This window comes from Carassius carassius, chromosome 17 (genome assembly GCF_963082965.1).
Source record: "Carassius carassius chromosome 17, fCarCar2.1, whole genome shotgun sequence".
In the NCBI taxonomy this organism is placed as follows: domain Eukaryota; kingdom Metazoa; phylum Chordata; class Actinopteri; order Cypriniformes; family Cyprinidae; genus Carassius; species Carassius carassius.
The window spans coordinates 17,177,435-17,195,057 of record NC_081771.1 but is presented as its reverse complement, the minus strand read 5'-3'; the positions used below and the strand labels follow the sequence as shown (position 1 = coordinate 17,195,057).

General features: G+C 41.6%; 2 protein-coding genes across 3 annotated transcripts in view; both read left to right on the top strand.

The window, feature by feature from the left end:
• Positions 1 to 6,775, top strand: part of crocc2 (ciliary rootlet coiled-coil, rootletin family member 2) — a 53,371-nt gene extending 46,596 nt beyond the window's left edge. For both annotated transcript variants that reach the window (XM_059571157.1, XM_059571156.1), the window contains 5 exons: positions 3,299 to 3,448; positions 4,955 to 5,155; positions 5,480 to 5,611; positions 5,787 to 5,966; positions 6,072 to 6,775. In XM_059571157.1, coding sequence (XP_059427140.1) covers positions 3,299 to 3,448; positions 4,955 to 5,155; positions 5,480 to 5,611; positions 5,787 to 5,966; positions 6,072 to 6,155 — 747 coding nt within the window. In that variant the 3' untranslated portion in view covers positions 6,156 to 6,775. The remainder of the gene's footprint in view (positions 1 to 3,298; positions 3,449 to 4,954; positions 5,156 to 5,479; positions 5,612 to 5,786; positions 5,967 to 6,071) is intronic.
• An 899-nt stretch (positions 6,776 to 7,674) lies between these two features.
• Positions 7,675 to 17,623, top strand: part of sned1 (sushi, nidogen and EGF-like domains 1) — a 35,518-nt gene continuing 25,569 nt past the window's right edge. The window contains exons 1-7 of the mRNA XM_059571155.1: positions 7,675 to 8,278; positions 15,068 to 15,355; positions 15,591 to 15,731; positions 15,851 to 16,013; positions 16,134 to 16,259; positions 16,582 to 16,695; positions 17,165 to 17,278. Coding sequence (XP_059427138.1) covers positions 8,069 to 8,278; positions 15,068 to 15,355; positions 15,591 to 15,731; positions 15,851 to 16,013; positions 16,134 to 16,259; positions 16,582 to 16,695; positions 17,165 to 17,278 — 1,156 coding nt within the window. The 5' untranslated portion in view covers positions 7,675 to 8,068. The remainder of the gene's footprint in view (positions 8,279 to 15,067; positions 15,356 to 15,590; positions 15,732 to 15,850; positions 16,014 to 16,133; positions 16,260 to 16,581; positions 16,696 to 17,164; positions 17,279 to 17,623) is intronic.

Below are 17,623 nucleotides of genomic sequence, written 5' to 3'. Positions count from 1 at the left end.
TCACTCAGCTGGGGATAAACGATGAAAAAAAAAAAGAGCACGGATGATATTATCGTCTGAAGTAGAAAGCTGGGAAAGAACCGCACACACACCCCTATCTCTGATGCATTGACCTCCACCACAAACTGACGGAAGGGATCGGGCAATAAGTATGGGAGCTGAAATAAAGCAGCTATTGAGGTTGGAAAAAGTAGTACTGGCTGCTTCAAACCACCTGAACGTCATCTTGGTGGAGGTCAAGGCAGTCAGAGGGGCAGATAGCTGGCTGTAATTGTGAATAAAATTGTGGTAAAAACTGGGGTAAGCCAATCTACCACAGCCTGATACTTTTCGGGATCCATGCATACTCAGATGAAATTACACCTTGACAAAAAGCCCATTCTCTAGCAGCCTCTGAAGTACTCATCTGATGTGCTGAACATGCTCCTTGAAGTAAGAAGAAAATATCCAGGTAGACATAAATGAACTAGTCAACCATATCTCTCAGCACATCATTGATGAGTGCCTGGAAGACTGCGGGGTGTTGGATAGCCCAAACAGCATAACCTGATATTCAAATTGCCCCCTGGGGGTGTTAAAAGCAGTTTTCCACTCATCCCCCTCCCTGATGCAGTCCAAATGATAGGCGTTGCGATGGTCCAACTTTGTGAAAAGGTAGCCCCCTGCAATGAACGTCAAAGGATAATTATTCATAACCGTGATGTTGTTCAGACCCCGATAGTCGATTCAAGGGCGCAAGGAACTGTCTTTCTTTTCCATGAAGAAGAACCCCATACCTGCCTGAGAAAAGGAAGAGCGGATGAGTTTTACCGCTATAGATTCATAAATATATTTCTCCATGGCCTCCCTTTCTGGAGCTGAAAGTTAATTTAACCTGCCCTTAGGTGGAGACGTACCTGGCATTAATTCTATAGCACAGTCATAGGGATAATGCGGAGGAAGAGAAGCAGCTCAGGACTTACTGAACACTCCCTTCAGGTCAATGTACTCTGTGGGCATGTTAGAGAGGTCCATGGGTTCATCCTGTAAGATAGAACAAGCAGAGACCAAACAAGTACCATGACAGTGTTCACTCGAAGACAAGACTGCTCTGTTGCCAGTTAATATTGGGGTTGTGAAGAATAAGCCAAGGATGTCCAAGAACTACTGGAGCAAGGGGAGAATCAATTAGAATGAGTGACAGATGGTAGAGTTTGTCGCCGAGTGCATTGACCGAGATGGGCAGAATGAGTGGAATAACAGGAACCTTGAGTTGGTGGGCAGAAGTAATGTCCAAAAAATTCTCTTCAGCTCCAGAGTCCAGCAGAGTAAGGCAGCTGTGATGGGAATTAGCCCACTGCAGTCTTACCGGGAGGAAAGTGGCAGATAAGGAGGATTTCTCAAAGGCAATACCACCCATCAGTAACCTCAAAACTACTGGTGGGCTCTGTCTTTTTACTCCGCAGTATAAACGCAATTCCAGAGTCCTTTGTCTATATTTCTCCTCCCGGGAAAGCAGAGTTCTGCACACCTGCATGGGCTCCGGATCAAAAGCAGGGGTGACCTTAGCATTGGAGGGTACTGAAAAAACAAGTGCTTACTCTCAGGATCCAAACTCTGCTGAACACGTTGATTACGGCATTGCAAAGGAGCATCCATTCTGATAGCCAGTTCAATTAAGCCATCCAAGTCAGTGGGTAAATCCAGTTCAAAATTCTCTTTTTGAATACGGTTGGCCAACCCATACAAACTACTGTGCCTCCTCATTCTTTTTGCATTCGACAGCTCGCATGCAAAACTCGGTGGAATAATCCATGAGAGATCAGTTTCCTTCATTCAGATCAGCCAGCACAAAGGCACAGTCAAATACTTTCTTGAGTTTGTCAGAAAACGCTTGAAATTATGAGCAACAGGGATGCTTATTTTCTCTCACCGCCGTTCCCCAAAGTCCCGCTCAACTAGCCATGACCAAAATCACCAATGCCACTTTAGATGGCTCTGTAGGAAAGGCTGCCAGCTGGAGAGTAAAAAACAAAGAGCACTTAGCCAAAAAGGATCAACAAAAATGTGGCTGGTGGTGGTAGAAACGGCTCTATGTTTGCCGGTGGCAAAGATCTGCTCCTCTTGCCTTTCCATTCCAGCACTGTTGCTAGACAGAATGTCTCTCAAGTCCGAAGCATTCGCTGGTACCACTGGGTCAGATTGTTATGTCAGGGAATAAATACTGAATTGCATAACAAATGCAGCAAAATAGTTTGTTCCAAAATGCAGAGAACAATAAGACAGGATGGTCAGAATAATGGTTCGCTGATGGTAGAGCAGACTGCAACGGGCTGTGCGATGACTGCTGATAGAAACGTCTGGGAGAAACCAGAGAGAGAGGCAGAGATCTGAACAGGAACAAAACAATGAAACAGGGAACCGGAGAGTAAACTGAACAGAACAGAACAACACGACAGCACGTAAGCACACCAATGATCTGACAAAAGACGAGCAAACACTCCATATATATTGCAGTCCTGATGAGATTCAGGTATACAGAACTGATTAGCACGTCAGCTGAGTGGAGTTGCCCCAGCAACGAGTGCCGCCAACACATGACAAGGAGACAGACAAAACAAACAGGAATGAACACAAAGACCCATGAACCGTGCCAGACAGAAAACAAGCTTAAACATCTCAACTAGATGGAACTTCAAACGTGTTTAAGCAAATTCTCTATTAAGGCTTTATTAAAATACTGTCAATCATTTTTCTTCATCATTAACTCACAAACAACATAATTAAGTTCATTGTGGTTCAGCCATAATCTGTTTTGATCTCAGTTCACCTCAAGTTCATGTACAGATTTAATTGAAACCTAACAGATCATCTTACTAGCATGGCCATAATGTGAAGTGATTTATGCTGGGATTCCATAATGTTTCCATAATGTTTTTTTTTTTTTACCTTTGTTGCCGCCTGTTCCCTGATGGTGCTAGATGAAGGTGCATTAAAATGCTGGACTGAACTTTTCTCCAGCTCCTCTGGAGGGCTTTTAATGCTTAGTATAAGTCTGTTTTAAAGATGCTGTACAAACAAAAACACTGCGGCCTCAGTGTAAATCCTTTTCAGTTTGCTTGAGACCTGCCAGCTCATGCCAATAAAAAGTGATCCGAGAGTTGGGAAAGAGTGGGGGAAAAGGGTAAAAAAAAAAAACAGGACACTGGTAGTAGTGAGGAGAAGAACAGCCTCCTCATTAAAACTGGATGTGGGTGTGTGATTATGCATGTGTGGATTGATGCCTGTTAATACTTGTCTGTGTGTGTTATGTGCACAGGAAAGGTTGGATAAAACACGGGAGGCTCTGACAAACAGTAGGAAGCAAAATCATGGCTTGAGTGAGAGAGTACAGATTCTGCAGAGAAGCCAGGAAGAGTCTGAACTCAGGGTCTCTGAACTGGACAAACAGACACGAAGCCTGCAGGAGGTTACGCACACACACATACTCTTACAGTTTACACAGTGTTTTAAAGGGTTAGTTCATCCAAAATAAAAATGTGGGGATCATTTACTCACCCTCACGTCAGTCCAAATCCCTAAGACTTTTGTTCATCTTCAAAGAGATTTCTGTCCTTTCATCGAAAGTTCATTATGGTGATGATGGTCCATCACCACCTCCAGAAGCTTATGTTCTGCAAGTAAACGATGCCTTGTGGTGCCATCCCAAAGAGGCAATAAGATACTATAATGGACCTTTTCCTGGACTGCGCCCAGCTGGTGGAATGACCTCCTTATCTCAATTTAAACAGTTGAGTCTTTGGCTGTTTTCAAAAAACATCTAAAGACACATCTTTTTTCGCCAACACCTGATCAGTTAATACTAGCACTTGCCTATTATACTCTATGCCAGGGGTCAGCAATCTTCGGCTAGAGGGATAATTGCTGGCACGCGAGCAATATGGAAAATGACTGATATGGCCAATCAAATCAAAGTAGGTGGGATTTACTGTTAACAAAAGCAGACTGCAAAGCCTCAGTTAAACGTTAAGGAAAGCGAGGTAAGATGAAGCTGCAAATCATCTAATAGTAGTCAACTTATAAAAAGTTTTACGATAGAAATGTTAAATGACCGACAGCTATATCCAGTGTTGAAAATTTTTCTCAAATATGGCCATTTTGAGAGAGAGAAAGAGAGAGAGAGAGAGATCTGTAAATTGTCTGCGTCTGTCTATCTCTACAAACAATGAAGCGATTTTGCCCCCTTGTTGTTGAGAAATATAATGTAGCGATTCAGTATTGAGGTGTATTTGATTAGGGTAGAAGCAAAACTCTGCAGGGCTGCGGCATAGAACATGTCAAATATAGCAATTGGAAGCTGAAATGTGCATGCTTGACACACAAAAACAAACCTCATTGTTTTTTATAGAAGTATGGCTCAGCTTCTGTTTACCATATTTATCTTCATGTGTTTTGAAGATGAATCAAAATATTATGGGTTTGTAATGACATGAAGGTGAGTAACTGATGACAGAATTTTCATTTTTGGGTGATCTTGTTCAAATAATTTGGTACCTTGAGGCACATACATCAAACAAATGCTGGAACATGTTTTGCATTTCAAGCGATGGTGGAAATGTTGGCAAGGGCTGCTGTTTCGCATATTGCTGTCAGTAATAAACAATTAAAAATAAAATGTAAACAAACTAAATTCTAATAAAATATAACCAACTACACCATCATCACCATGTTGAACTGACAAAGATATTTTTGTGATTGACAGTTGAGCGAAATTCAAGGTTCTTGAACTCTTGCATATGACACCATATCTTATCCAGACACAAATACAGTCAAAGCTGTCTCTCTTTTCTGTTGATCCGAGTTTCTGCCCCAGACATGAAACATTCTAGTCCAGAAAACCATGTTTATTTACACCAGTTCTGGTCTGGACAGTCACACAGATGGTGTCTATTCTACATCTCTTCTAATTCACTAGGCTGTAAGACAGAGGCAACAGGCTAAGCAGGAGGTGCAAGAGAGCTGTGCACTCTTGCAGGGAGAAAAGGATCAGCTTCAGGAGCAGGTGGCTACCCTGCAGACCACTGCACATCGACTGCAGGGAGAGAAAGCTGAGCTGGAGAGGACACTGCTCCGTCTGGAAAAAGACAGGTCCTCTCTAAAGCGTACCCTGGAGAAGGTACATCATGCTTTTATAAATAGTATGCACAGCCAAACATAATGACTTTCAAATATTTTATTGTTTATGTCATTGACTGTGATGTTTAATTTGTGCAAACTAATCAGAGTGCCTTGTCTGTACCCTAAACTATTCTTAGTATTATTGGTTGAGGTATGTTTGCATGAGGGTTTGTTTTGCAGTGTTTGTGTGTGTTTGCTAATAACTTGCCAATCCTGTGAAACTTAAAATGATCCTCCTAAATAAATATGCAGCATGTGACAATATCTCACACCAGATTTCTATCCTTAAAACATTTTGTATGCATGCATGTGTTGTGTGCAGGTAGAAAAAAATCGCCAAAGGAAGGAGGCAGAGATACTGAATGCTGAGCGTGAGAGAGAACAGCAAGAACAAAAGCTCCGAAATCTAGAGCAAGATTTAAGTGAGACACAGGCAGAGATTCACACGCTACAGGTGATAGACAAACTTACGGATATTATGAAGTTTATAAAACATGGATCAGCATCTAGTGCCTCTCACCTTTCTGATCATAATAAAATTAATTGGTCACGTCATGTTCGTTTTTCTAGCTCTTATTGTTTTTGTATTGGATTCGTGTGTGACAGAATGTTATGTGTTGTCTCTGCAGTCGCAGATCTCTATCTTGGAGCAGACTCACTCCCAGAGGCTCCTGGAAGTGACAGCTCGCCACAGGCAAGAGCTGGACCTGGAGACCGAGCGGATGAGGGACTCCCAGCAGCAGGCAGAGAGAGCACTGGAGGCTCGAGAGAAAGCTCACCGCCAGAGGGTCCACTGCTTGGAGGAACAGGTTTGAGCAACATATAAAAATTTGATGTATTGTAATAGTGACAATTATATCACTTTCAATAGTAAGAAGCCTTTAATGAAAATTTGACAGTCCTGTGTTTCTCAGGTTTGCACACTGAAAGAACAGTTGGAGCAGGAGATGAAGAGGAGGCAAGCGTATATGAAGCAGATGCTGAGATTGGGGCTCTAAAAACTGTAATGGTTTGGGAATTCAGCCCATGGTGACCAACTGACAGCTTTTTGTCACCAAACATATTTGTAGTCTCTCAAAGGCCTATAACCAATGAAACTGGGCCTGTGCTAACATGAATGGTCTTATGCATAATGAAATGTTACACACACAAACATTTCACACACATACTTCAGATTTAAAAACACATAAAATCACTGGTCTCAGGGAGAATTGTTGGACTAAATTTGAACAAATACTTTAAGTAATCCTGATCCACACCATAAGAACCCAATAACAACACACAAAGAGATCACTGTTTCACCAAATGCTTCTCAATTGCCAAATTGTTTTAAGGATTTGTGCAGCAAACTGTTGAAACAGACCATAAATTTGCCTTAAATCTATCCCTGTTCATCTTAGAGCATTAAGCATAGTCTCAATTCTACACCACACACACACTTTTAAACCTACCTACCTTAAATATTACACCCTAATTCCCCTAAACTATTTTACAAACCACAAAATTATGCTCTTTTCAATCTACCTTGTAGCTTACATGATTGCTGTGATCATTATTTAAACATACTACCATTTAGAGAATAAGATCATCTTGTTTTATTTAGTACCAATCAGCTAAATTACAGCTAGAGTGAATCAGGTCAGAAAATGTATCATATACCTTACCTACAAATACTGTTTTCATATTATTGTTTCCATATGGTGTTTTTCTTATTATGGGTGTTAAATCAATTACTATTTCATAATCACTACTGTGTTGTAACTATTAGAAAACTGATTTGTTTTATCACAAAGTAATTTTTCAAGTCAATAAAACCATACAAACAAGAAAAATAAAAATGAGATTGATTTTTGTGGTCTAAAGAATGGCTGTCAGTTGGCTTTGGTGTATTTTGGAAAATTGCTGTAGTTTATGATGTGTGCAAACAAGCTATAACTACCTATAAAAGAATCTTTGTGATGTTCTGCCTCCAAGATTTGATTCCCGCCACTAATGACCCCCTGGGTAAAAAGAATTTCATTTTAGTTTAGGGGAGTTGTTAAAGGCACATTTCAAAAAATATTTGAAATCTTGCCTTGTATGATTAATTTGGAGGAAATTTGATTTTCATGGAGTAAGAAATATTTCAGTGAATCACTAGTCCGAACCAAAGGGCTTTTGTATATTTCCTCCTTTTGAACAGACATCTTGTGTACAATATACAAGGAATGCACTATGACATTCCCAACTTCTGGAACTCTTCTGCACCACACTAAGACATGTTCTTTTAGGGAAGGGTATTTCTCAGCAAAAGTTAAGAGCAGAGGAGAGTGCCCTGTCAGAGTCTCTTTAAAGCAGCCCTTTGATTACCATAGCTCCACCCAGTGCTTATCCAGTTACCAGTCTCTCCTCAGCTATTGGATGAGTGTTCCTAATCATGCAAGGTAGTGAATCCCTGGGGGGGTGGGACTGGGTCTGAAAGAACTCCTTTGGCAGGCAGAATAGAGGTTTTATTGAGGATATTTCTAAACTAACCATCAGGGACTAAGTCACTGGATTGTAAAAAAAAAAAAAAAAAAAAATAGAGCCGAATCACTCTGCTCCCTCTCCTTTTTTCTCTCTCTCACTCTGTTCATTCCAGTGAGCGGCACGGAGCACAGCAGCTCTTGAGCACCCAGCAGCACACAGAATGCAAGGAATCTACCCCCTTGTTATAGACCAACAGCCCAAGTACCAGGGTTGAGAGAAGATTTGAGAGAAAACAAAGGGTGGAATTAGAACCCAAAAGAGGAAAATTACAGAAACAGGGAGAAGAAAGACGAGGAGGATCATTGGTTGAGCATTTGACACTGGGGTTTAGAGTTGTCTTGTTGCCCTCTCTGAGTGTCCTGGATCTTAGTCCTCTCCTCTCCATCCCTGTGCAGACAAGGTCATGCGGTGGCTGAGGAGACTGGTGCTCTCCATGTGCATGTTTCTCAATTTGCTTCATGGCGTGGAGCTGGCTGTACCCCTGGAGGAGTTCTACCCATTTGGCTTGGATGAGGGTGACTCCCAGACCATTGAGCAAGACGATGGAGGATCAGGACTGGTAGCAATCTCTGTGGCTTTCCCTTTCTTCGGAGAACAGCACACTGGACTCTATGTGAGTATAGATCGTATGTTTAAAAATGTGTGAGTCTTGTGCAGTGGAATCAGTTTTCTACAGAATTTCATTCAGTAGCTTTTATGGAATCAGAGGCAGGTCTTACACCTTGAGATTGGATATTGATCCTCTGCATCACAAAGTTTTAACATGTCACACATGGCTACACACAGTGACTAAACTACTGGATGTTTTTTAGTGAAGAGATGACAGTATATATTGCTGCTGCAACACATCTGCTTTAACTGTGCATGGTTTGAGAGAGTGAAAAAAGAAACAAGAAGAATGACTGTCATGAGGAAAACCAGTGATAGAAAACAAGTGTGGAGAGTGTTCTGACAGGTGTCGGTTCTTTACACATAGATTTGTCCTGCTTTTGGTTGGGTGAGCAGGGCTTTGATCTGTGTCATGTACACTTTTCAAACTCGGTGCAGAGGAAGCTCCATCCTTGTAAGTTGACACCATCTGTTTTGATGCAGCATCCCAGTCATACTGGGAGGCAAAATATCCTGCTCCACCAAGGGCCCCATATTTACTACAAACTTTCCATACCCAACACCCTGCCCAGCCTGGCCAAGGTACCATGGTGACAAGAGGCTAGGTTTCCAGACTGGGCTACAAGCGAATGGATGAATGAGATCACAATCCCAATGCAGCGAACGACTGAAAGAGCAGACATGCCACACAACCAGTCTCTCTCCCAGCCACTACATGACATTTAAACAACTGTGTCCTCACAAATTTGAAGTGCAATATTGTGGTTTCTATTTTAAAGTCATGAAATCACTTAGATGTCCTGGTCAGTGCAGCTTGCTGAAATAGTACATGGTTGTCTACAGAACCTAGTTTAATTTGTGATGCATCTGCTCATCACCCTGAGTGGTATCTCATATTATATCTCATAAGTAACTGGTGCATTAAATCATGCGACAGCATTAAAACTGCGGTCATAATTTCTGTATTGCACTCAAGCTGCTTGAACCAAAATCAATTACATTTTATCTTAATTGCACACTATAGCCACTTGTTGATCTCTTCTGCAAGGGAGCTGCTTTTGAACAGGTGAAATTTTGGAGAGTACACAAGGAGAGATCTTCATGTATAATTTCTTCCGGGAGGGCATTCCAAGCCTTCAGGCCTTGAAAAAACAGAAAAGCTCTTAAACTAAACAATTTAAGGTTCTTGAGAGTTGTCTCAGGGTATTGCTGAATGAGCTTCCCTAAAGTGAAAAGAAGGATCAGTACTGCCTGATATTGCATGTTTAACTTTCTGACCTACTCTTTCTGTCCACCTCCAGTCATCTTCCTCACTTTTTCCTCATTCACTCCTTCTTCATTTATAATATAAGAATGACCCCCCCCCACTCACCCCCGCAAAAAAAAACCTCCGTTCTGCCTCAGCTTAAAGGAACACTCCGACTTTTTGGGACATAAGCTTATTCACAGTATCCCCCAGAGTTAAATAAGTCCATACATACCTTTTTAATTTCTGTGCGTTCTGTAAGTGTTATTTGACGCACCCACCGCTAGCCTAGCTTAGCACAAAGACTGGATGTAAATGGATACTGGTAGCATAGTAATCCCAATAAGTGACAAAATAATGCAAACATTTTCCTATTTACATGTTGTGATCTATATAGTCACAGCGTGTACAAATAACAAGGCTATATGAGACAGAGAGCATTTTTAATCGTATAAATACTGGGAACTATATTCTCACTAGGCGTAGGAGCACAGCTAACGTTACTTGGGCGGAGTGGCTACTTGGGCGGAGTGATTAGCGTAGCACACGAGACCATAAACAAAACAAACGTGACTAGCTAGACGTGACTCGTGATCATGGCTGACTTTGAGGAATTGTCAGACTCAGAGGAATTTTACTGTGTATCAAACCAAGATCCAGAACCATATAGTTTTGAGCCAGAATACACAGACGAGGAGTTACAAACTTTGGAAGCTGTAAGACGAAGGGAGAATCAGAACGAACACGGACTGGTGGTGTAAATGTGGAACATGCCAACCTATGCCAACAGAAACCGAGTGCCTTTGTTGTAATGAATGGGACCGGGTATTTCCATCAATGTCAAGGCTTGATGACAATCAAAATATTTGCGTCACTACCACGGAAGATTTCTCTGCCCTAATACACCTGGCAGTTGTCCTTTTTTTCCCATTGTGACAAGACCAACTGGAAGAAACGCCCCATGCCGAGTGAACCTAATGGTCAGCTGTCCACCAAGTAAGTGATTTTGTTATAATGATCATTCATAGTTCAATAAAATTGTAGTATAGACATTGCATACAGTGTGTCACGATAATAACAATAAAGGGGATACACGGATACACGGACCCCCTATTCACGTAATAGTGTCACTACTAAGGTTATATTACATTAGCATGGCACTGACACATTATGGCTAATGTTAGTCATCTCAAAACATAACAGAACACTTACCGCAGCAACAGTCGATCCAATTTGTCCTGTCTTTATTATCGATGGGATGGCTGTATCCTTTAGCACACGTTTCATGGTCGGTGTGGCAACTTGCATTTTTTAAAAATAGTCGTCTACAGTAAAATGTTCAGAGCAAACGAAATACTTCGTGATGGTGTTTACAGGTGTGTTTGGATCTATTTCCAGAGCAAGAAGTAGCCATCGATTCATCAGGTCAGCGTTTGTGGTTGGAATTCTATGAAACATCATAGTAATACCTGGTCTCCCCTGTTTATTGTCGCAGTTCTTTACAATACAGCGAACACCCATGATTGTACACTATAAATCTACTATCTAGTAATTGCTGACTCTATTACTCCAACTCTGAGCGAACTCTCTTCTCCTCACCATGGCGCGTCTCGGGTGCTGCGCTAATCACTCCGCCCAAGTAGCCACTCCGCCCAAGTAACGTTAGCTGTGCTCCTACGCCTAGTGAGAATATAGTTCCCAGTATTTATACGATTAAAAATGGTCTCTGTCTCATATAGCCTTGTTATTTGTACACGCTGTGACTATACAGATCACAACACGTAAATAGGAAAATGTTTGCATTATTTTGTCACTTATTGGGATTCCTATGCTACCAGTATCCATTTACATCCAGTCTTTGTGCTAAGCTAGGCTAGCGGTGGGTGCGTCAAATAACACTTACAGAACGCACAGAAATGAAAAAGGTATGTATGGACTTATCTAACTCTGGGGGATACTGTGAATAAGCTAAAGTCCCAAAAAGTCGGAGTGTTCCTTTAAAGCATGACTTACAAGCATGATAATTTTTACTGTAAAAAACAGGGACTTGATTACTTGCTGTTTACCTATATTTAAGTCTCAATGTCGGGAGTTATGTAAGCCGGTTATTTGCCATCCAGGACTTCCAGGGATATGCATAGTCCCACAGTGGTATGCCTTCTCTGCTTGACTTTTTTTTCAGCCCAGAATTGTCCAAAATGTGCTTTTCAGTCATTTTGTTTGGGTCTGAGAGATTTCACATGTAGCTGCGACCTTTCCTTTCTCCCCTCAGTTACCCTCACCATTCCCTCTTCCTCCTCTTCTTCAGCCTTAGATAACAAGTTCAAGGGTCTTCCCAATGGACCTATCCAGCTGCTCTATTGAAGAAAGGCAAGATCCCTTTAACAGAACCCAGATGCATCTGTAAAGTGTCTTAGGGATGCCAAACAACGCAGGCCCTCAATTAACTAACCTTATGAATGACTGGGATGAAGAGCGGGAAGGATGAGATCCAAGGCTAGCATGACATGGACTTCCAAAGCAAATACAAAAAAAAAAAAAAAGTTTGATATTATTTTAAATGAAACTTGTGTAAGTTTTGATGGGGAACAGAACACCATAACTAATTTTCAGGGACCTCAAGTTAAGAAACCTCCCAACAAGTTGTTTGTATGGGAAGCTATAAAAATAATGTTTATAATTGTTTTAGGCATAGAATTGTTCATCCAATAGTTGAGTTAAAGCAGAAGAGGGAAAATGATGGGGACAGATAGATTTGAGGTTTCACGGCACACTGAGAGCACATCTGCTAAAGCTCATCCTCAGCACTTCAACACTTCACGTTTGCGCAACTATAGAAAGGGAATCTTCAACCTTGAGGGATTTTTCTCTTTATCTCTTTCTCTCTCTATCCTATTTGCACTTCTCTTCCTCCTCCTCTTCAGTTAAGTAGCCCAAATGTAGTGTGTGAGCACATGTGTGATTTTGTTAGGAGCTGGGTAGCTTATCGTGTAATGCTTTATGTCAAGATTAAGTTATAAGTCATGCTAAGCTTTGAGCTAATATTTCGACTTAATTCAATAGGGGCAGCCACTGAAATAATTTTTTCTGTACTGTGTTTAAGTAATTTTTCCAAGAATAGTGAAAATTTTTGTATATTATTATAAGATATGAGTGAGTGTAGTGCCATACAATAAAGAAACCCACCACAACCGCACAAGTGTGTGGAGCAAGAGGAGCCAAAGTCAAACATACAAACACATCCACGTCTGTTTTCCTCAAATGAATAGGAAGAGCAAGTAAAAGTTCCCATGTCAAGATTCAATGTTTTGCCAAGCTGAACTTTGTGCACCTTTTTATGAAGGGATTTGTTTTGGCCTCCTTTTTCCAAGGTGAACGTTTATTTTATTATTAAAAAGACTCCAAAGAAAGCCAACCTATGAAACTTATATATGATATATGATCTTGATCTATCCAGTAAAGAATAACCCCAAAAAAACTTAATCACTGAAGTGGCACCACATAGACCTAAAAATATAAGAATAGAACAAAAAGAAAACAAATAAAAACATTACTTATACTCATAAACTGTTTTGTAAATGATGACGGCATGTTTAAGCAAATGTGATTATTTTTATTTTTTATTTTTTACACCTGACCGAATTTTACATTCAGCTTACCTGTTTAAACCATGTTATGATTGCCTTTATTCATTTTTAGCCTGTGGTTAGATCCAATTCCTACATCCTACTTTTAATATGATATTAGGACATAAAAGAAAAGCAGCTAGTTTAACCTTTTCCAGATGCTACAAATAGATCGGAACAAATGCCAGGACATATTACAACACCAGAGAATAATCGTTAATGTAGTGCTTAGTGAGATTTCCTCTGCTAATTTAGCAGCAAGGTAAGCAATTTCCATTCATTACCTCCACTCACTGTTGCTACTAGCTCTCCAATGCTTGTCCTGGTGAAAACACTGCTGTCCCTATTGTACTGCTGTACAACTCTCGTTTCCCAGTTTGCTGCTTGTATCATTAGCATGCAATGGTTTAGTACTGCAGCCCATTCTCAAGTGTTTTGGTCATCTGTGAAACATTTACTCTAAATCACACATTGGTTCCTGTCAAGGGTTTGTATCTGTCAGTGAACTGTGCCTGCACTTTCCATCCCTACATTTTTTCCATTTCTCCCGCTTCTCTCCCTTTGTCTTTTCTTTCATTCTTCTGCTCTCACAGGGCTCCTTTCAGTGACCACAGAGTTGTGGCCCTGCTTCTCTATGTTCTCTATGGCTTAACTCTGCTTCTCTATGTTAACCACACTCTTGCCACAGCACACTGATGCAGAGAGAGGAAGACTGCGGTCGGCCAATTAACCAAGCACCCGAGTCAGGCCAAACAAAACTTCCTCTACTGTTTTTACAGCAAAGGCCTCCGAATTATGGTTTCCATACGCATGGGGAGGGGTGAAGAAAGGCCATGTGTCTGACATTGCCTTTGTTGCTGTTGCTGCTGCCAGAACTGGGTACAGATGAGTGAAATGAAGGGACAGGGAAGTTGGCACTTGGTAGTGAACACCTGGAGAGGGGTGCGACTGTGCAGGTGCAAACTGACTAACATAAGTTAGCATTATAAACACTGTCTCACTGTAACTCTGTTGCTCTGTGATATGACTGATATGGGGCAAAAAGGTTACTGATAGTATTTTTTCTAATAAAAATTACAGAACAGTTTAGAATTTCCAGTCTGTCCACTGGAGAACTATTGAGGAAAGCTTGGTTGCAAAACCTTGGTCTGGCTGGACATTGATCACAGGAGTAGACTCAGTCTACAGAGCAAAGCCAGTGGTAAGCAAAGCAAGTGTTGGGCTCTGTGGTTACTTTAGAGGCATTTATAAAGGCCTCACCCTCCAAAAACCACTTCTAGTGGACAAGTGCCAGGGCAGGTGTGTCAGATTGTGTATGTGTGTCTGAAAAGTTCTCCAGTTTTCTCAGCTGCAAGACGTGGATGTCTGGCAGAACAAGGCAGCTGTCTGTTCCCTGATGGGAAATGGATACATCTGCCACAGGAGCCTGCCTCACTCTTTCATCCTGCAATGCTACTGCTCACACTCATGTGTCAACACACTGCTGGACACCTCAGCCTGTCTCCGCTTATTCCCAGTCAGCATGTTCCATACATCATAGACATCCGATTACTGCTCCAGGCCCTTTGCAATATCTACCCCAAGAGTTGCTACAAGAAACTGAATTGTCCTTTAAAAGTTCTGCCTGAAAAGTCCTTGTAAAATCGTTGGATTTTTGGTGGTCTACGACTTCTTGACTCTGTACTCCTGAGTGAACCAACCCAGTCTCTGTCGTCAGGTATACTTGAGTGTGGAAAGAATTCACAGAGATGAAATATGTTATTTGTGCAATTCAGAAAGTGAATGTCCAAACATGCAGCTCATGGTTTGGTAAAGCTTCAGCAGTGGAATCTGGGAATGAGTGCCAAGAAGGTGAGCTGAAGGAAGCTTTGTGTGCTGACTCTGTTAACCCTGACTTTCTCTTCTTTTCTGTGTCTTCAAGGTCAACAACAATGGCCTGGTGTCTTTCCTGAGGGAAGTGTCCCAGTTCACCCCTGTGGCATTCCCCATTGCTGGAGACCGCAGGGTGGTGGCTCCGTTCTGGGCAGATGTAGACAACCGACGGGCAGGAAAAGTTTTTTATAGAGAGAGCAAAGATCCTGCCATCCTGAAAAGAGCCACTGCAGACATAAATCGTTACTTTCCTGAGTTCCCTGTGTTTGTCACTACATGGGTGCTGATTGCTACCTGGCATCAAGTCACATTTTTTGGTGGCAGCTCAATAACTCCGGTACCAAGTTCATGTGCTTTTTTATTATGTTTCCTCTAGAAGAACATCTAACAAATTGTTTATCAGGTGTGGACCTCAAGGTCCACTGTCAAGCAGAGTTGATCCCTGATCAATATTAGACTCTGTAGGATAGCGGACCTCAAGGGCCAGAGTTAATAAAATCTGATCTAACAAGTAAATTAAAATTCTATATACTGGTTGTGGCAACTGACTTTCTCTCTGTTCTACTCTAAAGGTCAATACATTTCAGGTAGTTCTCATCACAGATGGTGAGCTCTCCTTCACCATCTTCCAGTACCAGAATATTTCTTGGACAACAGGGATGCATGCTACCAGTGGTGGGGACCTAGCAGGCTTGGGAGGCATAGCTGCACAGGTAAGGTCATTGCCTTTGCTCATGTTGGTTTTAATTTTGACTGAAATTACTTAAGTGACATGAAAATGTGAAAGAATCCACTCTGAGAGAACGCTCCCCCACTTCTACTCTCTTCCTAGGCAGGCTTTAATGCTGGCGATGGAAGACGCTATTTCAATATCCCTGGCTCCCGGACAGATGATATTGTTGAAGTTGAAACCACCACAAATGTGGGCTATCCTGGTCGTTGGGTCTTTCGTATTGATGATTCTCAGGTACAAGTGGGCAGCTGCAATGACTCAGGTATGCCACCAAAGGAAATGAAAATAAGAATCAGTGTATCCAACATATTAGAAAACATCACAGACAGTACAAACAGGAAAATATCAGTCTGCTCAGACTCTTTTCCACTGTGCTCCTCAGCTTCGGTCTGTGCTAACTTAAGGCCTTGTCAAAATGGTGGCCGCTGCATTGACGACTGCATCACTGGAAATCCCTCTTTCACTTGCTCGTGTTTGGCTGGCTTCACTGGACGCAGGTGCCAGATAGGTAAACGAATGATGAAATCCTTCCATCCCTCACAACTCGTACTCATCCTTTTGCATTCTTCCTTGCCAGGAAAGAGAAAGTCAGCTTGTAAAAGTAGAATTCCACCCTGCAAGCCAGGGGGACAACCTAATGGAGAGAATTTCCCCAGGTCACATCTGTATGTAATACGCATACAGTAGAGTCCATCCAACATTTTGCTTTGGTCAAATCATTACCTTTTTATTCACCCCCTGCACTTTAGGATTCCCACATGTTTTCATTCCTGTGTGCACATCTAATAAAAGTCACGTCATATTTGTTTTTCTTTTGTGTGTTTTGAAAGAGGTTGATGAGTGCTCTGCATACCCCTGTCAGAATGGAGGCACATGTGTGGACAAGATTAACCACTTCATCTGCCTATGTCCAGTGGGATTCATAGGGACAACATGTGAGACAGGTGAATACACAATTCTTCAATTATCTGACTCCAATTTCAAATGTGCATTGCATGTAAGTTCAGGAAAAGAAAACTTATTGCTCCAAAATCAATAAGAAGCTTGTATTTCTACAGTGTCCAAAGTGTGGTTCTTCTCAAAAAGTTGTCTAATGGGGACATACAATAGTGAATGAAAATGTATGTGATTTCTGAACTCAGAAAGCTCTTCTTCTCATGCTGTGGCCTCTCTCCTCTCTGATTTTGCCATCCCCTCCTCCCTTAGCACTCTGCTGGCTTCAACCTCCTTCTCGTTCCCACAGTCCAGCCTGCAGAGATGTATCAAACCTCTAATACCTTTCACAGCCAGAAGTGCATAGTTTCAGAGTGAGGGGAACGGTGTGGAGGATATATTAATCAGCTGAATAAATATCCAATGTGTGTGTGTGTGTGTGTGTGTGTGTGTATGTGTATGTGTGCTTATTGCCTGCAGACATAGATGAGTGCCAAGAGACCCCATGCCTCAATGGAGCACAGTGCATACAGGGTGTCGGCAACTTCACCTGTGTATGCCAAGCAGGTTACACTGGGTTCCTATGTGAGTCAGGTGAGCATGAAAATTGGGAGTGTCACTGAAAGGCTATAACTTTCCCCAGGGAACATTTCCTTTTTCCCGCATTAGGCCCGCACTTATTCATTTGACAGATGGTGTTATCTAGACTGACTTCATGAAGACTGCTATAGTACAGTACTTTTAAGGGCAGCTAGTAAATGGAAATATATTTTAATTTCCTTTGATTTCCTTCCCTGTGTTTTCATTTTGGGTCAGGTTTTATGTTCCAAATATTCAGAGTTCTCAAAGTAGACCTTGATATGACTTTTTAGGAAAAAGCACTGTCATGATTCCCCTGCTTAACAAATTGGGCTTCACACAGTGGAGGTTACTGATGAA